Source organism: Calonectris borealis, chromosome 1 (assembly GCF_964195595.1).
Source record: "Calonectris borealis chromosome 1, bCalBor7.hap1.2, whole genome shotgun sequence".
NCBI lineage: Eukaryota > Metazoa > Chordata > Aves > Procellariiformes > Procellariidae > Calonectris > Calonectris borealis.
Window position 1 is genome coordinate 153,402,891 of NC_134312.1, and position 26,482 is coordinate 153,429,372.

The 26,482-nt window shown below is 36.6% G+C and overlaps 1 protein-coding gene across 1 annotated transcript in view; it reads right to left on the reverse strand.

Annotated features, from left to right (window-relative positions):
• Window positions 1–628: 628 nt before the first annotated feature.
• Window positions 629–26,482, reverse strand: part of ATP11A (ATPase phospholipid transporting 11A) — a 131,179-nt gene continuing 105,325 nt past the window's right edge. The window contains exons 20-29 of the mRNA XM_075137056.1: window positions 24,892–25,066; window positions 23,520–23,622; window positions 23,119–23,264; window positions 22,090–22,149; window positions 19,825–19,952; window positions 17,929–18,064; window positions 12,079–12,144; window positions 11,651–11,754; window positions 9,637–9,802; window positions 629–2,351 (exon numbers count right to left, since the gene is read on the reverse strand). Of these exons, the coding sequence (XP_074993157.1) occupies window positions 2,094–2,351; window positions 9,637–9,802; window positions 11,651–11,754; window positions 12,079–12,144; window positions 17,929–18,064; window positions 19,825–19,952; window positions 22,090–22,149; window positions 23,119–23,264; window positions 23,520–23,622; window positions 24,892–25,066 (1,342 nt within the window). The 3' untranslated portion in view covers window positions 629–2,093. The remainder of the gene's footprint in view (window positions 2,352–9,636; window positions 9,803–11,650; window positions 11,755–12,078; window positions 12,145–17,928; window positions 18,065–19,824; window positions 19,953–22,089; window positions 22,150–23,118; window positions 23,265–23,519; window positions 23,623–24,891; window positions 25,067–26,482) is intronic.

Genomic DNA, 26,482 nt, shown 5'->3' on the forward strand with positions numbered 1-26,482 from the left:
AAAAAGCCTTCAAAACATATACTTAAAAAAAATAGAAATGGTGTGTTAACAAATGTATGCGTAAAACAGATTTATAAATAGCTACAGTATGAAAAATATTTCAGTGCAAAGGCAATTTTAAGATTTCTAAAAAATACATTACAAATAATTTGTTAACTACACACAAGAAATTTGTCACTGCTACTGGTATAAAATTTATACCCATATTAACTTTTTAAAAATATATACACCAGTGTTTTATGTAGGGGACAGTTCTAACTGACCAACATTCAAGTCTGCAATGGCAAGTATATGTACACACACCCACACACATATGTATTTCAAAATGTTACTGCTGTGAGGACATTCTTTGAAACTTAAAAGTGCTACATGTTAAATGGTAAAAATACCTTCATCTGTGGGGCTCACCATTAGACTTTTTAAAATTCTCTTTATCTTTGGTATACTGAAAATTTCACAACTCCCTTTACAATCTCTGCTTGTCCCAGGGCATTTTAATAATATTTCACTGTTTGTTTAATGTGAAAATCACTCGGAATATTGTGAGGAACATTTCCTAGTAAGTTGATTTTTCTTTTATTAAAAAGTAAATTAGTAAGAAACTGTTTTGCCTCTTTTTTTTTTTTTTAAGCACAAAAAGGGAAATAATTTTTCTCTGCCACCCTAGTCCATTCGAAATACAACTAACAATGTCTTGGCCAAGTCTTCCAATAAAGGCTGCAGCTCTGATTCCAAATATTTTGCTTTCAAATTGAAATAAATTTTTAGCTAATGTCCTTCCAGAGGTATTTAATGACTATAGTTATTAAGCAGTTCTAACCACCAGGCTGAAATTGACTGGAATCAGGTTACTCCTTCAGATATTTTTGCACCCCAAAATAAAACACTGGACTAAAGAAAACAAGACAAGGACAGAGCTAATAGTTGAATTAGTGCAAGGTAACATCAATGTAGCAGAGAAAACAGAAGTGCAAGTTGGCTGTCATTCTCAAAGTAATTCAAACGGAATCCTTGCAGTCAAACTAGTTTCTATGTCGCAACTATGGTTCAAGTGTTAGTAAACAGCCGTGTGCCACCTCGTGGTTTGCTTGCAAAAGTTAACAGTTGTGTGCTTTGCAATACACCTACCAGGCCGATAGCCAGTATTTAACCATACACACAAAAAAAATCAAAATTAAGAGGATGAATCCAGATAGTAAAAGATGCTTATTTGGAAAAACAGCCTTTCTTCTTTTAAGGAAAAAAATGTGTCAAAAAAATCTTAATATATAATACTTTCTGCTATGCATATTTTACAATCACGGTGATAGGAAGTGGGAACACCAAGTAATCTGCATCTCTGACAAATTCACAAAGACTTTTTAGGCAAAATGCTTACATTCTGGTTTTGAGTAGATTTCAACGTTGATGATATTCACCTATTTAACAGCCAGCTTGACTTCATATACTGTGTACGCACTCTACACAAGGATTGTTTTGCCTATCTTTCTACGGGGGAAAACTAACTGAAAACCAGACATAGCCCTGATTTGGCCACTTACAAGGAAGTGAACATTAGAGAGTGTTTCTTGAAAGCAGATTTGCACAGAGGAAACACCAGTTTGTTCTACAGAAAGAGCAAAGAAAGAAAAAGGACAGAGGAAAATCAGAAACAGCACTTGTTAAATATGCTTTAGGAGACTTTCATTGCAGATAACTGAGGTCATTGCTTCTGGCTGAAAATTAAAACTGTTGATCTCAAAATGTAGGTCACTGACTGAAACTATACACTTCAAGTAACAAAGAAAATGACTAAAGATGACAGAAGCAGTAAATGCACAAAAGTCTTGACACAGGATGAAAAGAATTTTTAGTGCTACCAGTCTCACAGTACCAGACTGTGCAGATTGTTCATTGCTCCAGTAGTTCAAAACATAAAAAGAGGCCTATTGGCCTGGAAGGGTTCATACTTCTAGCTCTTGATCCTGTTTGTCTGAACATTACCTCAGACAGCAAAAGCCACGTATAGTTTAATATATTTCTATGACATGTTTGTTTCCTGAAAAAAGAAATAAACAAAAGTACAGTTTTTAAAGGCTTGACTTGGTGTTCTGTCATACAGACGTTTCCAAACCTGACCCACTGTAGCGGTAGCCTGCACTGGAATGGCAATGCTTATTTGAATAGCCAAAGACAGATGGAAGTACTGAATAATCAACGCCTCTCCAGTGCGTAAACATCATTTTTTTAGAATGAGAATTAGACCTTCTTGCTGGGGAATTGCTGCAGTCACTGCTCCTGTATCTTGGGCTTTTCAGACAGGCAAGAGGTGTGAATTCCGAGATATGCTCCCGACACTGCCTCGATGCATTCTGTTAAAAGGAAAAAAGACGAAATACACAGTAAATAGATGTTTTCGGAGCTAAAAGTCTACAACTGTGTTCTTTCATAGGGCCATTGTGCCCTTGGTATAATAATGCCTTTCACTAAATCACCACTCTGGCTATTTGTTTCATGTAAAGGTGTAACCCCTCATGTTGTTGAGCAATCAACCACTTTCAACGTGATTAGTTTTATATTAAGACCTACAGAATAGGTACATAACTTTACATATAATCTCTAAAGCTGATAATGGGCTCTTTAGAGAACGGATGAGGACACAGAGGACTGCTTTCAAGTTGAATTGTTTTAAATCAGGTTTATATTTCATTTTGCAATATCTCCTGGTACATCTTTTCATCTCTAAACTTTTTTAGTCAGGATTTCTTAGGGGGAAGTTTAAGACAGAACAGATTCAAGTACTTTGCCCTGTGCTTCCAAAGAGAGGGAATTCTTTACAGTCGGTTTGTGCTAATAGTTCCAGAGGTTTAATGTACTTGCTTTGTACTTCTAAGCAGTATCTGATTTTGGCCTTGCTTAGGTTACATGTAGCATCTATACACGCAATTTATACTACACATCACAATACTATCTTGGTGTAATTGTCCATTAAAATTTATCTGTACCACACGATCACTCAACACTCTGGCAGAATCAGTACTTCCAATCAGGAAATACTCAGGACTACAGTAACACCATGGTGGCATAACAAGACCCTGGAAGATGCGCACAAACTAAAAGAAAATTAGCACAGCACTTTCCCCAACGAGTTTATCTCATTCTTCTCACTAAATGCACATATAATTTCCAGGTATAGAGGCATAGAGGTTATGTGACAGTATTTAAGATATAAACGCATTATAAGCATGATTCAAATCAACGTTATAAATCACTCTCTCCATGAATACTAGATAAGCCAGTTAATCCTTTATTCTTAATCATCCCTCTCCTCCTTCCCTGTTAACATCAACACAGTAGCAAAAGGGATGAAATCACAAAATAAATATTAATGATGTAGCTTATAGACATTTGACTGAGATTTAATATTACACTTTTAATGCCAATCACAAGCTTGAAGCACTACTCTTGCATAACCAAGAGCAATCAGAAAGCTCTCTTACAACAGTTACTCTTGGAAAAGTCAGCAAACTATACCAAACTGCTCACTAAAGCGAGGCCTGGATTCTTTTAAACACACATGTAGACCAAATACCAACATGAATACAGGAAAAGGTAGATAATCAGCTAACAGATTAGCAGACTTTGTTTTGGAAATGTTGGTGCGAGTAGTCATACACTGTATGTTAACTATTTTTCCTCTCCTTCCATCTAGAAAGTGAAGTATTGTAGTTACCATACATATTTCTAAAAATAGAATAATTTTTTTTCTACACATAGCTCCAAGGCAAGCGCTGCCATGCCTGAAGCTACTCAAGAAAGCTGGGGTTTTCTACTAGCAGTCACTAAAAGTAAACCAAAAGCACCCCTCAGCTACCTTTAAGCCCTACAGCCCACGCCAGCACATTACATTGCAATTGTCCTCTTCACATATTGGTACTTTGCACCTTCACCTAGTTCCTCATGTTCTGCTTTTGGGGTCAGGAGAGCACGAAGGGACTGGAGCAGATACGGCATCCAGGTGGGAATATATCTGAGTAAAAAGTGTACCTTCTTACTTATACATGTTAGTGGTATGGCAAGGAGATGATGTAAAGCAGAGAACTTCATTCTGCTGCCCTAATGTTTTCAGGAATTGGGAGCTCACCACTTATGCTGCTGTCTCAGGTATTCGGCAAGACTAGCACGCTTCTCTCTTGATCCGAGGCAGCGATGCACCTTTCTATACAGAACACATGACTATGGTAAATACTGTCAGATATAGAGCCCCAGTCTCCTGGCCCAAGGTCCTATTCACAAGTAACTCGCTTCCTTTTGTATGGTTATCTTCCTGTTTTACCGTCTGCATTTGGTCTATATATGTATTCAAGAGCATGACAGACGATGGATATACTGTTAATGTGTGAGAGTTACTTCTGACTTTATGTATTCTACACCACAGTGTAATGTGAGTACACTCTGCAATAACGACTGCAGTTCTTCTAGAAGAAATGTCACACACCACCTATACATAACACAATGCATTTATAGGACTTTAATATGGGTATATTGATTCATTGTTTTACTTTACATGATTAAGTGTCTGAGACAAAAAGATCTTACCTGTGGCATGGAACATCTCTTGCAAAAACTAGGCTCTCCAAGTAAAACATAATAATTTTGTATCAATATTGATACAGTACATCAAAAACTCTGGAGGAAACAGTTGATTTGTAAATAGCACAGTTCACCAATAGAAATTAATCCAAACTGGCAACACGTATAGAGTACTGTTACCTAGCTTGATCTAATTATGGCTTGGAAGCTGAAAGATTTCCTTCAAGAAGTGGCCCATCGCTGTTCGCCAGTGCATTTAGGGCTGTTTTATGTCTCATACTCTTCTGCAAGGATGAGGAAAAACAGTGAGACTTGCTGAATACAAGAGGGAAATGTGAATGAATTGTACCTTTTGGTACAAATGTAACTATTGTAGCAAGGTCCTGTAAAAGTGACGGATTTTCTGATAGATTTAAAAAGGAGAGGTTATCCAGTGTAAAACAGGGTTTCTATTTCTTGATCCTGAGGTTAATCCTTTGAGCCACTCTGAGGATGTTTTTAACTCCATTTCAAACTTCGTTAAAAATACTTAATTACTCTTAAAAGCACTTAAATCATACCACAACTAAGTACCGTGGGCTGCGTGTCCTGCCCCTCTGACAATAACCTGTACGGAATGGGAGAGGTCCCCGTGATATGCTGAGGCCAAATCGATTCCAAATCAAGGAGCGGACGTCCCGCTTCGCTACTCCCCAGGACAACCGGTACACTGAAGGGAGCGCTACAAACGGAGCTGGTGGGGCCAGCGCGAATGAAGGCCGCCTTGCGGCTTAGTCATTACACCACGGGGAGAGAGGGCAGGGGAGTCACCAAGGTAACTTCTTCCATGGGATTCAAATACTGCAACAAGAAGATCCATTTCTTTGTCTTCCATAGAAGAGGAGCCCAACACATGACAAAGGCAACAGTTTGCTGGTGACCAGTTTTCTACGAGCGCTGTGCAGCTGTTCAACAGCAGCTAAGCCCGCTGAGGAACAGAAGGATGATGAATCCCCAGAGAGGCTTCCCCAGGCAAAAGCACCACTTTGGGTTTCCCCAAGCACAGCAAAAGGTAGAGATCTCATAACGAGGCTGATGGGCCAATCTTGTAACCGAGTGAAAGTGAAGGAAAAAACCATCAGTCAGAAGCGAAGAGAAAAAGAAAAATATGTCTTAAAAAAGGATGAAAGCACAGAAGTTATTTACAGCTCAGAATCAAAACACCTGGCATTTCAGCTACAAAATATTTGGGATTGCTGAAACACGGTCAATCGAAGTGACAATTATAAAAAGGAAAAGAGGATAATTTAAAGTAAATTTGTATTTTCCATAACGGAGCTGCCGCGCTTCTGCTGTTCATGAAAGAAGAATAAAGAAAAAGGAAATATAATCAATTAATGTAGATTGGATATATTAAAAAAACACCCTATTGCTTTTTAAAAGTAAAGGCTGAAAGAAACCTCACAGCTGCACAATTTCCAGTTAAAGCACAAAATTCAGCTTGTTTCATTGAGCCAAAGAGTCACTGGGACTACATGTATAAGAAATGAGCAGAATTTGACTGAAATTACCAAAAGGCAACAGATTCCTCCAAAGCTTTTGCAGAATTAATATTTTAGCCCAAGACAGACAACAGATCATATGCACGTGTATATATATATAAAAATATACCTTCACATATATATACATATATTTTTTATGTACATATATGTATATACACACATATGTATATATGTGTGTGTATATATATATATATATATATATATATATATATCACTGAAAAGCTCTCTCAAAAAAACCCAGAACTATATCTGGAATGTTTAAAAACCTCTGAATGATAATGATGGTAAACAATCACTCACCACACACTGGAGTGACTCTCAAATAATTGAAAAATTTAGAAGCGTAAGAATTGCTTCAAAGGCTTTATGCGATCTTATTGCCTGAGGAGAACTGCTTGAGTAATCTGGGAGGTGGCTGCTAGTTCTATGTTAATCTTTTCAACTGTTCCAGAAGCCCTTTTATTATAAAGAAAGCCATATAGCTTATAGGAATGCAGTAAGTTTAAAAACAGTGGTTTAAAAGCTCAGTTCAAACCAATCGTAAGGCACTTAAAAGCCAATTTTAGCCAGAATTTTCGATAGTGAAAAAAACCTTGTGTATTTTCCCTGTGACTTACGTAATTACAGTAATTTTTATTGACTATATATTTTTGGAGGGGGAAAGAAGGAGGAAATGTATTTTTTATCTTAACCAGTTAAGAAATAAAGATATAAAATCTGCAATGGAAACCAACAGTCTCCACGTATTAAGTCAAAATGAGTTTTCTTGCAGACTGTCTGGAAGCTAAGATTTACTAGCATTTCTTCTACTTTTATACTAAATTAGATGTCATATACTTCTGGATATTGAGCTATTTTCTTTCTAGAAAGAGCACAGAATTTCATAAAATGGAATATAAGGAAAGCTGAGTTTGGAAATGCATGCTGGAAATAACTTATTAATAAAAAAGTTGCATTTTCTCCTATCACAGCAGAGCAGATATATTAATGTATTCCAAATATCGCTTAAATGACTTCCAGTACCACATTTTCTGTATTACGCTAGTAACATCAGCATAATCAGAGTTATCACTTCTTTGTGTGGCAACTATTCCATGTACTCAGGTACAATGCAAACATGACATGCATTCACCTACAGATACACCAATCATTAAAATGGGGATCTAAGAATCCTAGATTCTTGAGGCAGAAACTTTATGTAAAATTCAGTAACAACAGTGACAAAAATGATAGTAACAGATTGTGACAACGATTCATAGAATCTTTAAGATAAAACAAACAGAAGAAGGAAAAAACTACACGAAAAAGTATTCTTCTTCAAAATATAGTTGACGTGAATCAGAAATGGAGATAATGAGTACAGTAAATAACTTCTGATGATAAACTTTTTACTGTCCTTTGAATGAAATGGCCAAGCATGCAGAAAGGCAGAAAAAAGTCACCTTTTGTTCCATTAGAAACTTAGACTGCTTGAAGTCTGAGAAAGCATAAAGATGGTGGACTGCTCAACAGAAAGGCACTGATGTTTAGTCTGATTTCCCCAGAAGATTGTAGGAAGTAACCGTGCACATCATTTATGTTTAAAGCAAGGTAGCAGTTATTTAGACAAAACGGATTGGAAGACAGGAAGAAACAAAGAGAGGGAAGAAGAAACACAAGGGATATATCTGGTTAAAAGTTAAAGATTTTCTACTAAGTATTAAAAATTGAATATTGCCTGTGTTAAGCCCAAAGTCTGCTTTACAATTGATTCATTTTCCAGCACTAACATACAATGTAAGAAATGCGGTAATACCTTTGTTTGGGGCTTTTGTTTGCTAGCTTGTTTCTTTGCATTAACCCATCCTCATTCTCTCTCTTTAGACTTTTAAATTAAGCATGCAGAGCCTATACTGAGATCAACTTCTTCCACAAGTAGCATATATGGCAGAGAGACATCTATTAAAGGTATCGAAATAGAAAAACGCTAAATGCTGACCTGCCTGAGAATGCTTTTCTGCTCCTCTCTATTCTTTCCTGTCCTCCTGAAGTGGGGCATTTTCACAACTGTATGTTCAAGGAATACCAAACAGTGGCAAGGGGTTTTACTTTGCAGATTTGAGAGAAGAATTTTTTACCTTTGCCAAAGGGGAAATTTTACTTTCCTTGGAAGTAAAGTTCCTTTATTCCTTTCCTCTTAATGCAAACTATCTTCTCAAATAAACATCAAAATGCTAACTAATCCCTACACACAAAGTTGCTGGTAACTCATTATTTTAACCTACCAGTGGTGGTTGATGGGCTGAAAAGGGCAAGGGCAATAACGTTAAGTTTCACGTTCAACACCTCTAATGTCCTTCACCTTCTAACATATGTAATATATGAAAGTTTGTTGTTTGTATTCAGGAAAGTTTTACCTGAATACAGGTAAAATTTTCTGTCGGGGCTGGTTTGATGGCCCCAGAATAGCACCATGCATCCCACAGAACCTGGCTTCGCTTTCAGCCTCAGGAGAGCAAGTCTTTATTTACACAATAGTTTCTCCTTTTTGGCTTATCAGAAGAGAGGTGACAACAGATTTTAAAATACTCTTCCCATTGGCACAGCAAGGCACATTTATGTAGAGATAATGTATCGTAACAGGCAAAATGTAATTTGAAATATAAAAGAGGAAATAATTATTCATAGAATATGAATGAGTTTTAATAGAGGTGTTTTTGTAACAGGCACAGCATCAGTATAAAATAGTTTGCTAAGGAAGTATTACATGGCACAGATCATGCAATATGAATGTTGGCATGAGTTTACTACATATTCCTTACCAACATACTATATATTTATCACATTTATCTTAAGTGTGTAAATTCTAGATTTATTCAATAATAAACACACATACAGTTGTAGAGTCCCTTGGTATAGGATTGCAACTGCTTGTGCAAATCCCGACTTTAAAGGGGATTTCACATGCTCTCTTCCTACCGATTTTATTTTGAGCTTAGCTTATTTTAGCTGGTTTTCCATTTTAGATAATTATGCTCAGCTTGCACGGTAAATGCTAAAATGTCCACATTAGAGTTTCATTTATGCAGTAGAATGACTTGGTATGAAAGATAATTACTTCAATTCAGGGGTGTGGGCAGTGCCTCTGAATGCTCCACAACAGCAGGAACAACCGCTGTCCAGGCTGAGGTTAAGTGCCTCCTACCTACCCTCACCAAGATCCCAATCCCCTTACCCTTCTTATCTCCTCAAATCAGGAATCATGTAGAGCCATATACCTGTCTCCCACCATCCTCATCAGCTGATTTCCCCGTGGTTGCTGGTAGGGAGGCACAGGGGTTGCCCCAGGGTTCAGGTAAATACACCATGTAAATAATCAGCAGCTTCTTTCACCATACCACTCAGAAGTGGCTGGTATACAACCAGTGATATACACCATAGGTGGGGAACCTCTGTTCTAATCTTGTCTCTAAGCTTGGAAGAGGTCTAATTATTAGAGACTTGTGATACAAAAAACTAACTTCACAATGAAAAACATTTTTACCTGGATTCTTTCTGTTGCTGTAGGCCACAACTGTCTGCATAAGACCTTCTTGAGAACATCTGGAAGAAGGCTGACAGTTATGAGCAGAATTATACCCAGCCACGCAGGACCACTAGACAGCATTTGCATGAACACATAATACATCCTCTGATAATTGAGAAAAGGCCTGTAGGAAAAAGATTAAATAGATATTACACTTCAATACACAAAAGAAAGACTGGCAATGTTAAATATAAAAAATTATGACAGTGATGAAATACTTCAGGTTCAACTTCCCAGTTTGCAGGAGTTCATCCATCCCAGTTTTCTCAAAAGGAGATCTAAACATGCATTGACTAGAGAGAACTACTTTCCTCTTGTCTTCCAGGCCGCAGGAAATACCATGCTGTCCTCCCTCCCATGCTGCCTCTCCCTTGCAAAGATAAACTAAGTTACATTCTTATCCTGTTTATGCTCTTCCATCTACTCCTTATCTTGCCCCAGTTATTTTCCACCTTTCTTCTCAGTGTCCCACCCATCACTTCCCTCCTCTTTCCCAACACACACTCATTTGTATGTAACCTCAGAGTAAGGCTCACGGACCACACCTTTTTTCATACCCCTCAAGCTCCTCTAAGCATCTCTGACAGTTTCATGTTATGCTCCCTATCCTATTCACCACATTTTTATGCGCCCCTACTTTCACTGCCTTCACTTCCATGTTTCCCTGTATCTCCATGGCAGTCGTCCGGTCATTAAAATGCCATCACTGTACAGTAATGGGAACCAGAGGCCATGTTTACCGAGAGCAAAGATCAACGGACAGTTTGTAGTTACATTGCAATGTAAAGCCCTCCAACCAGTAGGGCAGTTTCCTCCTAGTTTCTAAAATTTGATAGAACTCTTTGCATTTTAGAAAGGTAATTAAGTTAAAATACTGCTGCATGTAAATAGTCACAGCTCTAATACACAGCAAGGTTGCCTGGAAAACATTAGCAGGGAAAATGTCACTTCTGCAAACTGTTTTCATTCTGATGCTGAAGAAACTGAGATCTGATCTTACTGAAAAAAAGAAGAGGATACTGAATATCCAAGGAGTTGACAGATGGTTACTCATTTGCAAAGGACACATTGAAATACAAATCCTTACTCCAAATTAAATGGCACCTTAATCACCATGCAACAGTTAGGCTCTGCTTTCTCTCAAAATGTTTACTTATGTATACAGAGTAGAACAGTTCCAGCAAAGAGGTTAGAAAAGATAACCTTGTAACTGGGCACTCTAAGGTGAGAAACGCAAATTCAAGTTCTTGATGGCAATCAGGCATAGTAAGAACTTGAACCTATTTCAACTTGATCTCCTTCCCAAAAATTTCAGTTTGAAGTACACAGCATTTTTTAATAGAGAAAAAAAAACCCACTACTCTCAATCAGCTATGTACAAGAGTTATACTAATTCTTAAAAATCTTCTTACCAACAGCAGAACAAGTAGGTGCTCAGAGATCTACAGTAAGTCTACTTTGCTAAATAAGGGGACAAATAATGAGCTCAAACACAGGACTCCCGGTCATCCACACAACTTCAATGTTCGTTCCACTCCCCGGCCCTAGTTTAGACTGCTACAGCTAGTTGCCTCCAAGACAAGCCGAGTAGATGGGTGGCTAGCCCCAGGCTGCATAGACGTGACCTGCTCTGTGACGTTTTGCCTCAGATAGACAGCCTCAGCTACTTGAACCAACCCTTGGGCTGCTTTTGACTGATTCCACTGAGATAGCCCCAGTGGCAGGCTGAGGTCTGATATTCTACTCTTCACAGTCTTCTCTTAAGAATATTTTAGCAGCCATTCAGTGAAAGAAGAGCTGAGCATTCTGTAATTACCATCACTGATGTGTTTAAAATGTGACTAATATTGGGAGCTCTGCAATATATAAAAGCTAAATTTAATTCTGTTTGGGACAAAAAAAATGTATAACAACTTTATAACAACTGTTTCTGAAATAACATTTGCGATGCAATTTATATTAGGATTCATACCAAATAATTCCTCCCCAGAGCAGAGAAAAGATAATGTAGAATACCAGTGATCCCCAGATCATGAAGTGATTTATCCACGTCCAATAGTGTGTATCTAGTGCAAGCTGAAAAAAAACCAAACGAGATTATATGGTGTTATTACTATCTAGCAGCAACAGAATACTCAGCAGGAGATGAAATAAAATTATACCCTTTGAAAAACAGGAAGGATTCTACACAGAATTAGTTAAAAAACATTTTTCAATTTTGAGCACAGTTAAGATGGCACAGATAGCAAAATCTATATTTAAACTAATTTAAATCTGTATTTAAACTAATTTAAACTAATACGACAATGTATGGTCATAGAGAGAAACCGATACAAGTAAGCAGCAATTAGAAAACAAGCTCTAAGAAAGTTTCAATGGATAAAATACAGCATACCTTACCTTCAATGTAACCGTGAATACAAGCACAGTAAACACCAGTGTTCCAAAGGTCCAGTTTCCAAACATCTATAAAAAATGGTCCAAAGTAGGTAATAGGTAATATCGTCCACTACTTTGTGAATTGTCCAGAATAAACCTCTTAAAGCTATGTATTGCTTTGTATCAGGAACTGACACTCAAGCAACAACACTGAATTCTTACATGATTTATCCAGTGCAAATTGTTTTGGTTTCTTGCCCTTGTGTGTACACACCTCAGATTTCATACAGACAGGAAAAAAATACAATCAATGCACTCAACCTAAAGTTCACAGGTATGTTTCTTAATAAAAATTAAGTGTAGTGCAGTTAACAAATCACTGAGATTTACAAACAAACTGCAGTTAATTTCATCAATCTTCTTGGATGTCATCTTTTCTCTGATCTTCCCTTCTCTGCTGTCCTTGGTGTCCCACAATTTCTTGGAGGCTCAACAGCATGTTATATAGACAAGTAACAGTACAAGAAAGGATGTGATAACCATGAAAGCCATGTAAGTACATAAATGTTCTACATACATTTTAAGATAAAACACTTGAATTGTGGTTGATTTTCTCCTCATTTGCATAATGAAATATGAACTAAAAACACTTTAGCTTTTCAAGTGGGCAGAAATGATCATTAACTCTGATGGGGGGAAGAACTGGTGCTGAATAGGGTCACAGAGGATTGCTTGGACTGCAGCAGCTATGAGATGATCAAGTTTAGGATCCAGAGAAATGCTGGGAAAGTAAGCAACAGAGTTAGGACACTCTATTTTAGAAGAGACTTTATTTTATTCAGGGCATCGCGCTCATGAAAGATAAGGGTGCCCAAGAGAGCTGAATGATTTTGAAAGAGAAAACTGCTGAGATCTCATGAACTGTCTTCTCAGGAAGACATGAAATTTCAGCAGAAGACCCAGTTAGCCACGCAGGATGTTTCTCAATGAACAAAAAGGCAAAATGGGAGCATACAAGAGATGACAATATGGGCAGGCAGCAAACAGCTAACATAAAAGCATTACTTGGGTACAGAGGAACAAAATCACACAGACAAAAGTCCAGCTCAAGCTAAGATTAGTGAGGGCTGTTGAGGGTGACAAAAAGGATATTTACAGGTACCCTTGTTTCAAAGGGCAAATGTAAGTCCACTGATGGCATGGTAAGACAACCTAGTGGAAGCTGTTAAAGAAAATGGTGAAGTATTCAATACTCTGGATATTAGTCTACACGAGCAAAACCTGCTCCTTGCATTTAACAGCAAAGCTTGGGAAGGAAAGCAGCCAACAGTTGGGAGCAACAGGTTAAGGAGTTGTTAAGGAGGGAGAGCAGTGGATGCAATCTATTTTGAATTTAGCAAGGCATTTGACACTTGACTCAGACAGCATTCTCATTTGGAAGATAAGGAAGCAGGGGGTGGGTAAATGGACTACTACTTAAGTTGAAAACTGGCTGAACCACTGGACTCAGATGTTTCGTGATCAATGTCCTTGATGCCTGGGTGGCTGTTGGTAAGCAGTGAACTGCACCAAGGACTGATACTGCTGAATATCTCTGTCAGTGGCCTGGACGGTGACACAGAGAGCATCATGAGCAAATTGCCAGGTGATACAAAAATAGAGAATAGCTGACATAATGAATGGCAGAGTTTCAATCCAGAGGGACCTCCATTGATTTGAGAAGTGGGCTAACAGATATCTTATGAAATTAAGTAAGGAAAAGTGCAAAGTTTTACACCCATGGAGGAGTAACGCCATATATTGGAACTGACTGGCTAAGGAACGGCCCTGCTGAAAAGGAAGTTGCAGCGGGGTTACAGTGGACTGCAGGTTCAATACAAGCCTATAGTGTGTTCTCTCTATACACAAGGGAAACTGCAAACTGAGCTGTGTTGGGAGGAACATGGCCACTGAAGAAAGGTTATTACTTCCATCTACTCAGCTATAGTGAGGTTGAACCTGGAACACCGTGCCCAGTTTTGGGCTCCTCAGTTCAGGAGGGATGTGAAAAAAATTAGAAAGGATCAAGTGGCAGGCAACGAAGGTAGTTAGCAGTCTACAGCTCTCCTGTGAGGGAAGGTTGAAGGACCACCATTTAGTCTGGTGGAGGGGAGGTTAAGGAACAACCTAGTAGCTGCCCACAAATATTTGAAGAACAATTACAAAGATGAACTGGAACAGACCTCTCTTCAGCAACAAGAAAAATTCTGCTTAGGTATTAGGAGAAATTTTTTCCCCAAAAAGGCAGATAAACATTGGAACAGATTGCCCAGGAAGGTTATGGAATCTCCATCCTCAGGGATATTCAAAACTTGAAGAAGACTAGACAAAGCCTTGAGCAACTGCACAAAGCAGGGAGTTGAACTGGGTCACCTCCAGGGTCCCTTCCCATCTACATTACTATGTATGAGCTCGCCCAACATTAGATGACAGGGATCCACATGGGCAAGTAATCACACAAATGTGCTGCCGTGGGGAAAACTCTGAATCGAGACCACAGCCAGCCACAAGACAGAAATCTGTAGGAAACTAGGCTGAGATAATCTGATCAACTGGGAACAGAAAATCAATTAAAAAATAAACAAATGATTGGCCGAAAGATTCAGTATTCTGAGTAACCATTTCATTATTTTAAAATTACTCAATGTGTGACCAAGTGTACAGAACACAAGATGAAGTGCAGAAAACCTTCAGCATTTTGACCTTTTACTTTGGTATGTAATATAATGATTTTGTAGGGTCATGCCATTGCTACAATATTTTGTGTGCCGTAAAAAAAAGTCAGTTCAGTTAAAACTGGACAGGAATCTGGTTCAGGAACTTCAAATTAGGCCGTGTACTGACTTTCTTCTTGCAGTTAAAATTTTACAATACTCTCATGTCATATCTGGCATCTCTGAGAAAGCCTAGTGTCAGTCTAAGTTTCTGCATACTGAACAGCTGTGTCCGTATTTCCAATAAAAGCTGCTAGATTAAATAAAAAAGTTGAAACAACCTTCCCCTGTCTCTGTCAGGCTAGATATAAAGCATCGGGTTGCAACCAAACCCTTCTCTAACCCATCTTTTTGGCTCAGAAAATGGGGCCATAGCACAGGGACAGCAGACTCCATAAGGGGCTGCTAATTTGGCACAGAGAAAGGTAAGCAATATGGGATGGTGTGAGTTACAAAAACTCACAATGTATTTTCAGCATTGACTATCTCAAGATACTCCTCATGTCTTCAGGCTGTGAATCATTCTTTTGTAAGTCTGTTTGTTAACATCTAGTTTATTAACAAATATTTTCCCAGCCTATCCAAGACTTGCCCTCCTCCTCCTGCGACTGTATTTCTTGTCTTCCATGTTCCAATTCATCATTCTACTCACCTCTTTTCCTTCCTGCTGTTTTGTATTTCCCATTCTGTTATTCCTATAACTTAGTTTCTCCTATCTATCTCTGAACCCAGCTTAACAATTATATTTAATCCACTCCGCATCAAATAAAAAAATCACACAGGAAATACATTTTTATTATATGGGTAAACTAAGATGACATTTACAATCTGCAGTTACTTCTATGGTGCCTTCTTTTCTTCTTACCTTCCTTATGTAGTTGGTCTCTGACTATATGTTTTTACAACACCAATAACAATTAATAAGAGATAAATCTTTGGCATCTTAGTTTTGTTTACCAGGAAATGACTGAGGCAGGCATTTATGAAATAAATCTCAGCGATTAAAAGTACACTTTTCCATTATTCTAGTAACATCACTCTACAGCATGCAAACAGTTTCAAACACATTTCTAAATACTGAGAAACATCCTGGGGGGATTATGTTTGGGAGCAAGCTTAATGGTATGTAAATTTTAGTCTGACACAGGCATCAGTCTAACTGAAAGACATTGACTTTTTTCACTTTTTACTAGTTTTGCAACTATGGTGATTAGTTCATTTCTGGAGGGAAAGAAGAATTCAAAATTTTTGCTTCAGCACCCATTTGAACCATTTGGAACCTAACTTGGATCATCTTATATCATTTATAGTGTTAGTGTTACCTTCAGCCCTTTTATCCCCTTTCCTGCTTTCTACCTTTTTCCTGTTCCATAATAACATATTGTTGCAGTAAACCTTTCAAATCTTCAAATCTTTCATTGACTTTTTCCAGACGTGAGCATAATTTAAATACTTGGAAATAACCATCAACACCAACTAGCATTCATGTATATATGAACTCACATATGTATCTCTGAATATTCCTGAACACTAACATTTTCAAGCCTTTAAATCTAAAATCGCAACTCAAAATCTGTAGGTTTTATACATACACACAAGCATGCATGCTGAATGATGATGAATTTTCTAACCACTCTGACACTAAAGAGTCAGAATGTCTCATCAAGCAATACATTTTATCATCAAATATTAACATGCGTATCTAGTTTTAAACATACTCATTCAGAATTCGAAAATTAGGCACTAGTCTGGCTTTAGAGCTTTATCAAAAAGAATTTGATTTAATATGTGCAACAGAAGTAGACTAAAATTTCAAAAAGGAATCCAGTCAGAATATTTGCAATACAAACCGTTTACAGAATGTGTACAGGTATGAGAAGCCTAATTTTCAGGACTATAAATATAAGCAGTTTTGAACATCTAACAGACGTTCAAACAACATAATGGTACCAGAAAAAGAAGTGTTGCAGTGTACAGTTATGTCTAATGGAAATTCACTCTGTCCTTAGAAAAGCTCTAACAAGTGTTCTCTCGCACATTAGAAGTTCATTTCCCTCACAGACGTCACAAAGATAGTATTTAATGATATTTATTTGATATTTGAATATTGCATTTCTAGCAAACGTGTATGTTACATATAAGCAACAAAATTGTGCCCAGTTTATTTTCTCTCACTTTAAAGCATAAACTGGAATAAATTTTCTATAGCGGAGAGAGTCAGCAACAAAATGTAGGTCACAGAAAAGCACAGAACAAAATTACAAAACTCAAGGAAGCAAAAAGCCTACGTATTTTTTAAAGTTTATGGCTCTTTACCACACCACATATACCTTAATATACCTTACACTCCATATAAGTTCTTTATATTTTAAGTACTTATGAAGTAGCAATAAAGAACATTTCTATCTACAGGTTTAAGTGATATTTTGAAATAACTATAGGAAATACTTAACTGCTCTTTAACAATTTAATTAAAGAACAGTGAAAGATGAAATGGGTATCATGACAAATCCACAATAGTCTTACCATGTGAGTGCTGGTTGTCATTAGCTGAGGATAGGAAGAGAAGCAAGTAGCAAAAAGAAAAAAAAGCACACAAATAAAATAGACCAAAATATCAATGGGTAAAATAAATAAAATGCAAAAGTTCTTGAAATTTGCATTCATGTGACTGCAAAGCAAGTAAAGATAGATTATTTTAAGCTGCCATATGTAAAAAATAATTAAAATATTAAAAAGCTTGTTACATTTAAGCTCTTTTATGATCCTTCGTAACTACTCTACCAAGAGTCTTTTGATATGTTAATCAGATATTCATCAGATGCATGTTAAGCACGAAACAGAAAAGTTACTATGTAAATTCTGCAGGAATACTTGGAATTTACGAGATATATTTCTCCTAAGTTATATCTCGTCCTATGCCTCTGTTCACTGATACGCAGAATTCCTATTGCATAGTTCAGACTTTGCTAAGCAGATAACCCATCTATCTTACCATAACTCATAAAACAGTTATCATCTGTGGTGGAAATCTTGAAGAAAACAATTAAAACTATGTTCATAGCACACTAGACATAAAAAAATTACCTTTGATTAACTGATCAAATCCAACACTAACCTGTCCATTGCTGGTCACAATTGTGTTGTCAAACAAGAAATAGGCACCAAAGAAAAATACCACAGCATCAAACACTCCTAGGAATGTCCAATAAATAAATGCACGCCAGCGCAGCAAAGCATTCTTGGCAACATCTCTGTGTAAAACAAGATATATGCATTCATTATCAGCATGTTCAAAAAGCTTAGACAAATGATGTCACTCATATTGGTTTTTGAAGGAAAAACAATTAAGAGATTGCATGCAAAATGACCACATTTCCACATGACAACTGTCTACCACTTCACATCCAAATCCTTCCTGGACATCTCCTCTTTATTTTTTTTCACTTAATTTTTACTAAACCCGTTTAACTGCTGCCTGTAATTCCGCTTATTTCAACTGTATGGTAAATTCCCCTGTGCTGCACCCATTTACTTTTCAATCTTTTTACAGAAGATACCTTTTTTCCAGTATTTGCTGTGCATGTGATGATCCACTGTAGATTTTAAATGGAAACACTAGAGGTCTCTGGAGACTTTACTTTATTTCCCATGGGGTACTTTTATAGAGAAAATGGTAACAAACAATATATTAATTTTATGTGGAACATGCAAAACAAGGATTTTGCAGTTGAGTTGAAGCTTCAGGTCACATTGGATTTCTTGAATGTTTTCCCACAAAAAATACAGGGATTGGTCAACAATAGAACGGTTCACTAGCATGCATTTTCTAATTACAAACAAAATAAATATTACAACTTTAGTTCTTGCCCACGGAAGGAGTATATGTCAACTTGGCACATATCATAAAACACATCAGAGTAAATCAGAACACAGTTAAATGAAAACCCTGAATTACAGAAACATTTACTACCAACCAATACTTTCACCACATGCACTTTAAAAATTGTCTGATGACCATATGAAGTAATTTTTCCCTGCAGATTACCAATATACAGTGCAAAACTGTATGTGGCTAACAGTAGCCTCACCTAGCCCAAAACAACTGCATTATTGCCCAAAACAGCTTAGCAATACTCTGTTAGATATTAAAAACCAAATGTTTTTGACTAAATAACCTCTGCTAGCTTTCAAAAACGAGAAAGATATTCTGAATGACCATTTCTAAACTGAAAACATTTAAAATATAGAAGAGAAAATAAAAATGGGGGGGTTAGGTTTCAACAGTAATATCTTGTATTCCTCTTCAATTTCATAGGTAAAAACATATCACTGCATTGATTAAACTTTGGGCATCTAATATTACCTCTCAAAAAATGTTTTCCCTGTGATTATTTACTGTTACCACTCTCTAAAATGTACTGGTTTTGCAGCTACAAGAATCAAAACTGGGCACTGTTCCTAATTTAGATGGCCACATGCAGTTAATTGGCAAGAACTGTATTTCAAGTGGCTAAGAATCTAAACCAGTCACAATTTCAATGTACAGAAGTAAGTCAACAATATGCAGAGGATAATGTTGTACACCACACAGAATACATCCTATGATACAACACTCTACCACTCAGTTCTCTTTTCTTTCAGAATAAAACATGTATATAGAAGAAACAGCATGTTTTCTCTTTTTAAAATATTTCTGTTCCCCATGGCTGGAGGAAATAGGGAGTACTAAAATAAATCATATTTTGATTTGCAGAACAGTGATTTCTATTTTGCTCTCACTCACTAATGTAGCAAATGAATGGTGTGGATTGCAGTATGTAAATATACACGTAAAAATACATGTGTATCTATTGTAGTTTATAGACTCTGCATGTGGTCTTCAACCCTTCTGTCGCAGTGTATCTGGTGTTCTACTGCAACCTTGTACAGAAATCCTGAGGACTTTGGTTATAACAGAGATAGTTTCCACAATTGAACAGCCAAACTTTAGGGCATAATGTATTACTTTTACCTGTATAGGGAAGGCTCTCTCTTGAGTGTGTCTGCACTGACATGTTGTTCCATTAGACCGTACAAGAGGATAGGAAGGGAAGTGAAGCTGATATTATAGAGTGTTAGATACGCAGTATCGTATAAAGTCTGTAGATGGAAAAGAATTAAATTGGCTAGTTTTAATTTTAAAACACAGTCCACTGCATGACACTTGATTTAAAATGAATGAGTCAACTTCTTTGGGAAAAAAAAAACCTATATCCCTTCACAATGGAGGCAAATATCCCTGACCAGCTGCTAACTGATATAAGACACAACTCTGCACTTGTACCCCATTCATCTGGAGGACAAAAGGTCAACTAAAAGATCAGTTTAATAGTCTGGTCTACATATTGGCCTCTCCTATCATTTCAGCTCTAAGACCAACTCCAAACTACCCAAACTGAACAACAGCAGATTCCTGTAGAGGCAGAAATGCCTTTCTGGAACATCCACCCCCGCTTTTCTCTCCTCCATGTCTATATGACATGGAGACATGCAGGGAGGAAGAGGGAGTACTCCAGAGGTTCTTCAGCTGTGGGTGACTGCAATGTGTTGTGCAAAGAAACACCCCAACATGTCTTTGATTCTTCATCCCTCTGAACTACTTTTCCATGTATGTATCATCATTGTAACTAGCACTCAAACTTAGCACATCACCCCATAAAAAGAGTTGTTTATTTCCCAAAACCTATTTGGTGATCATTTATGCCATAAAAATTGCTGTCAAAACCTCCTTTTTGATTTAGAATTATATTTAGCACTTAAAAGAACAGGAAATTTTACAACTACATTTTCATCAAGACACGCTTTCATATCTAAATCCTAATAACGCTTGATAAAAACCTATAAAGTTTTGAATGGTCATTTGAAATTAAAACCAAAACAGACAAAAAAAAATAGTTCTGTCGTTTTTATTCCTCCTGGAGCTTTCTTTTGAGACATTCCACAAATTCAAAGCAACAGTACTATTTTCTCCCAATCAGATCCTCCTCTTGTCCAATTTAATCCTGAAAACTTAATCCTCTTTTTGTCTAAGTCCAGTCATTCATTCCTTTGTTTTTTTGGCCCCTCATTCAGAAGAAAGAAGTAGTAGATTTTTCTGCACAAATTAGACAAGAACAAAGGGAAAAAAGCAAATAAACAAAAATTTAGAAAGGAGAATACTAGATCTCCTGAATGATGGCACTTTTCCCGTGAGCAGCAGTTCACTTTTCCTCTATCTTTCAGTGTTTATTTTTCCTTTTCAACTAATTGAATGCTATTTGTCTGAAGTTTGCAATTCACACCTGCTGTCCTGGTTTTGGCTGGGATAAGAGTTATTTTCTTCCTAGTAGCTGGTATAGTGCTGTGTTTTGGATTTAGTACAAGAATAATGTTGATAGCAATAACTAAAACATCAGTGTGTTAAGTAATGTTTACACTAGTCAAGGACTTTTCAGCTTCCCATGCCCTGCCAGGTGCACAACAAGCTGGGAGGGAGCATAGCCACGACAGCTAACCCAACTGGCCAACGGGGTATTCCACACCATATGACGTCATGCTCAGTATATAAGCTGGGGGGTTGGCCAGGGAGGGGCGATCGCTGCTCAGGGACTGGCTGGGCATCAGTTAACGGGTGGTGGGCAACTGCATTGTGCGTCACTTATTTTGTATATTCTATCATTATTATTATTATTATTATCATCATCATCATTATTATTTTCCCTTCCTTTTCTGTTCTATTAAAACTGTCTTTATCTCAATCCACGAATTTTACTTTTTTTTCCCCCCCAATTCTCTCCCCCATCCCACTGGGGGCAGGGGAGTAAGCAAGCAGCTGTGTGGTGTTTGGCTGCCTGCCGGGTTAAACCACAACATCTGCACACCCCATTTTCGTTCTCAATTCTAAAAATGAACAACTAGTTCAATTACTTATCTTTCAGGATTGCCTCTCTCCATGTTCAGTAAGCTTAAACCTCACAGACATTTCACTTCGCATTGCCATTTCCAAATTTTGGTTTCCTGTATTCTTTGACTTTGAAAATAAACATTGCTTTTATGGTAATTCATAAAATTGATTTCTGTAACTTAATTGCAATTGCCACTGAAAGCCATATGAGCCAAAAGTGATGCTCTTCTTTTTACAACATGTAAACTAACCCAGAAATTTTCTCAGCTGAACAGGCACAGTGTTAAAGGCTCCATTTAAAAAAAAAAAATGCCAAAGAGAAAATGTGGCAGTGAGGGAAAAAGAACAACTAACCTGTTGTGAAAACCCACAGAAGAACTGATATAAAAACTGAGGAAAAATGAAGCAGACATTCTGAAAGACAAAGTGACACAGTCGTCAAGTGAAATATAAGCACTAATTTATATGCTGTACAATGCTATAGCTATGTATACCATAATTTCATAACACTAGTAATAGTAAACACTGCAGGAACAGTAGAAAGAGCTGCATACGTTAAACATCAACATTCTCATCTTACCGTAGTACTGTTAAGAAAAATACTCAAAATATTTTGGAAGCAAACTTATAAGGCTACAGTTTCAAAATTCAAGGGCAGTGGATTTTGCGATCCAGGAGCACAGCTCATTTAAGGCAAGGCAGATAAGGTACAATCCACAGTAGGACACAAACTGTGATAAGCAAGCATGGATACTCTGGTTAGCATGGTTCCCAGCAAAGTAATTTTAAGATGTTTCTAGCTGTGACCCCAAACTTCATCCTCTCCTAACTATACATATAGTCAAACACTAAGACCTTGAATTATCTTCTGAAGGTTCCTTTCTATAATCTTCCATTGCTTACTGAAAGATCCCAACATTTAGACATAACAAAACTGTCTAAACAGGGGGATGCATATTTTAAACTTTCTCCACCTACACTATCCTAATGAATTTAGAAACTAATGTAAATTAAGTTATGCTAAGTTCTCAAATACTATTTCCAACTTGATTTAAAAGGCCACTGTAGAGAGATCCCAGAAGGTACTGAAAATAAGTAGAACAGCCTGTGTTGGAATTTGTAAGAGAGGGGGAAAAAAAAAAGACAAGGCAAATTTTGCTTTTAAACATACCACAGATTACAGAATATATCTATATAAAAGCTATTTCACTTCATGGTCTGGATAAAAGCAATAATCCCATTTCACCTTTGCATCTGGCACTCGACCAAATCTCTTTATGGAATTACTGCTTTTTTGTACCATTGACTGCGTAAAATGTATATAGTTAGATATCACCATGTAAGTTTTTGAGATTAATGTAATTAGAATAAACATTCTCCTACCTTATAAAAGAAGTATTGCACAAGTTCAGATATCCTAACATAATAAAAATGCCCATGAACAAGCAACATTTTTTTCAAATGTTTAAATTTAGGTATTGCATAGTCACTGTTTCTCGCTGCTTGACGACCTTCTTTGCCAATGATTCCTTTAAAAAAAAGTGATGAAGCTGTTTAATAACTGAAGAACTATTTCAAAGATACAATTATTTGAAACGTTATATAATAATGCTATGACATTGATCTAATAAGAGATCACCACTGTATCTCATAAAATTCCTGGAGTAAATTCACTAAAAGTTGTCTATAAAATGTATAACCTGATTCTTTGAGACTGCCTGTTTTTAAGAAGGAAATGTTTTTTGTCATTTCACTTGAATTAATGTTCTAAAAAGCACACTTACCTATACCAACATGTGCTTCTAGAATCATACTGACATCATTTGCTCCATCACCAATTGCTAATGTGATAGGATGCTCCTTTGATAACTTAATCAATTTTACAATCTGAAAAAAAACAGTGTTAAAAACTCTTCTCTGTAATGGTTTGCTTATTTTGCATGAGTGTACAATTAATTAAAATGACCAACACAGTTATATAAGAAATTCTGTGAAGGGACACAAAACCAGTATTACCCAATGCAACTACTATGCATAAAGATCCCAGTAGTTTCTCCATATTAAAAGTATTTGTTCCAAATTTAAAATAACATTTTTCAAATACTTCCAAACTATTTTGAGAGAGATGGACAGGAAGAAGGAAGAGCAGAAGAAAGGAAGATGATGTTGAGATGGCTTAATGCTGTGTAAGTGCATTAATAAATTAAAAGGGTTCCAGACAGAGCGTACGATTTCAAAGAAATCCTGAAACTAAAGACTGAAAGATTCTGCTTTCTTAACTGTGCTGAAATTTTTTCTTACTATTTAAGAAAAGGTAATAGGATTCTGTATGTATCTAAACACTGTTGACATAGAAACTGTTGAAAAACTTGATGTCAAATCTCTTCATTATAAATGATCACCTCTGTAAATTCGGTACCGAGTCAGCTGCAACTAAAAACTTCTACAAACTTCCAGACAGTTAAAAGTGCTGGCTAAATACAGTTATTAAAATGAGTAAGGGCTACATATGCTGTACCTGAGCACTAAGAAAAAGACATGACAGTTTGAAAGGAAAAAAGAAGTGTATATACCGATGTTTTTTTCCTTTAAAAGTTCTTCAGCTATATTGAGATATTTCAGTAATGGAAGGATATGTTTTTACTTGATACGAACTAGTATACAACAGTCAAGAAGTACTTAAAAATGATAATGCACACATTTTTATGTCTGGATTCTTCTTTCGTGGCTTCCCACTTATGTTAAAAATAGAGAAGAAGTATCACTCTACAGTAATAAATAATGCAGGTTCTTGTAGTATCAACAGATAGTAGACTATTCAAAGCTTGTTAGGTTAAAAAGGAAGCAATTAGTTCAGTTCATTAAATATGTTCATTTATCAGCATGTACCAAGCATAAAATTTGCACAATATGTACATAAATCATATTCAGGTGCACAGCTGGGTGCCATTTTAGCATACCATTATCTAAATTGCTTGCCAGTAGAAATTTTCCCCTCTCCCTTTTTTTTTTTTTGCTTTTTCCATTTTAGAAGATACAAAAGTGAATGGTAACATATTAAGTTATCATAATAAGTGACACAGAATATTAACTTTCAATATTTACATGTTTGCACAGCTTTTTTTTTTTTACAAAATTACAAAATTAAATACAAACCTGTGCTTTTTGCAGAGGTGCCATTCGACAGCATAACACTGCACTGCAATTCCTGCAAATTTCAAGAAAAAGCTCTCTGTAGTTACCAGAGCTCCCATCTTGTCTTGGCTTCATTATTAATGATAATGCTGCTCCATCAATAATTAAACCATAATCTTGCATATCAGTTGAAAGTCTGTTCAGGGATAAAATATAAACTAAGAGTCACTGTAAAATTCTCAGACATATTTTAGATTTGACAATAGTTCTTCTGTGAAAATTAATTAATGAAAAAATAATGAGTATGGAATACTGCAAAATTAATATACTTCTAAAGGAAATTCCTTGTAGGACTGCTATTTATGGCATTTTAAAATTCTAAATTATGTTGAAAACATTCAGCGCTTCACCAGTTCAAAGAAATCTGATACCTCAGTAACTTCACCAGTGAGTATGAGTGTATAATTAATGACCTTTCAGTTTGGTTTGAAAGGGCTCCAAGAATTGCAGTGAGGTAAACTGAGTTGCAGGAAGAAAGTTAATTTTGTGGCACATTCCATAATATAGAGAAAAAAGTTAAAGGGAAAGGCCTTCGGTACTCTGAAATCTACTTTGATGAAGAAAATAACCTTGTTTCTCAAGGGTCTACGTTTAAGGAAGTAAACCATGTTTTGAAGGAAATGCCTAAAAGAGACTTGTTGGCCTGGAGAGATACAGCCACTGGCTACATTTACAGTATGTATGCTTTGCGTTTAGTGTGGTGGCTAAGTCCAGTACAGGTATACCTGTAATTATAATACGATCATATAATTATTATACATGTTATCTATAATATTACAATATAGTATTATGTATATTAATCTATTACGGGTATACCTGTAATAATTTGGATATTGCTAGAAGTGTAACCGTGGTTGCATGAAGCACGGTTTACCACAATAACATATTCTGAGCAATGGGGGAAGATGGTCCACACTGAGAGCCGCACTGTAAGAGAAGTTTTCTGCAGCATCCAAACCAGTTATTTCAGAGCACCCTTGCATTTGCCTGCATTACACAGCAGCCTCAGGCTCCAGCTCAGCAGTGAGAGTTGTATAAACGTACAGTGAGGTTTATTTGTGCTCTCGTTTCAGTGCTCCAAGGTTATACTACTGCGCGTGGGTTTTCAAAAAACGTGGTTTCACCAGGACCAATGTTTGTGAGAAAAACACCACATTTATTAATATTAACGTATTTTAAGCTTCTCCATCTTCACTACTAGAACACAAGCTATTTTTGATGAAGTGTAAAGTACTGTAAACTATATTTAATAACAGTTCACAGATATTTTCAGCACTTGTGTTACAGCACAAATAGGGCAACACCATTTGTATATAATTATATCAACCAAAAATGTATTATTATGAAGTCCAAGCAATACACTGAACGTTTGGATTTTCAGCCTGAATTTGAACATCCAGGCAGAATCCTGCCATTACTATGTTTGCACCTCTGGAGCCAATGACAAGAAATTCTGATTAGTCTTAATGTCTAGAAAATTGGCATCGCATAAGAAGTTAAACAAACATGTTTAAACATATGTTGTAAGACCTGTGGGATTTAAGCTAAATGC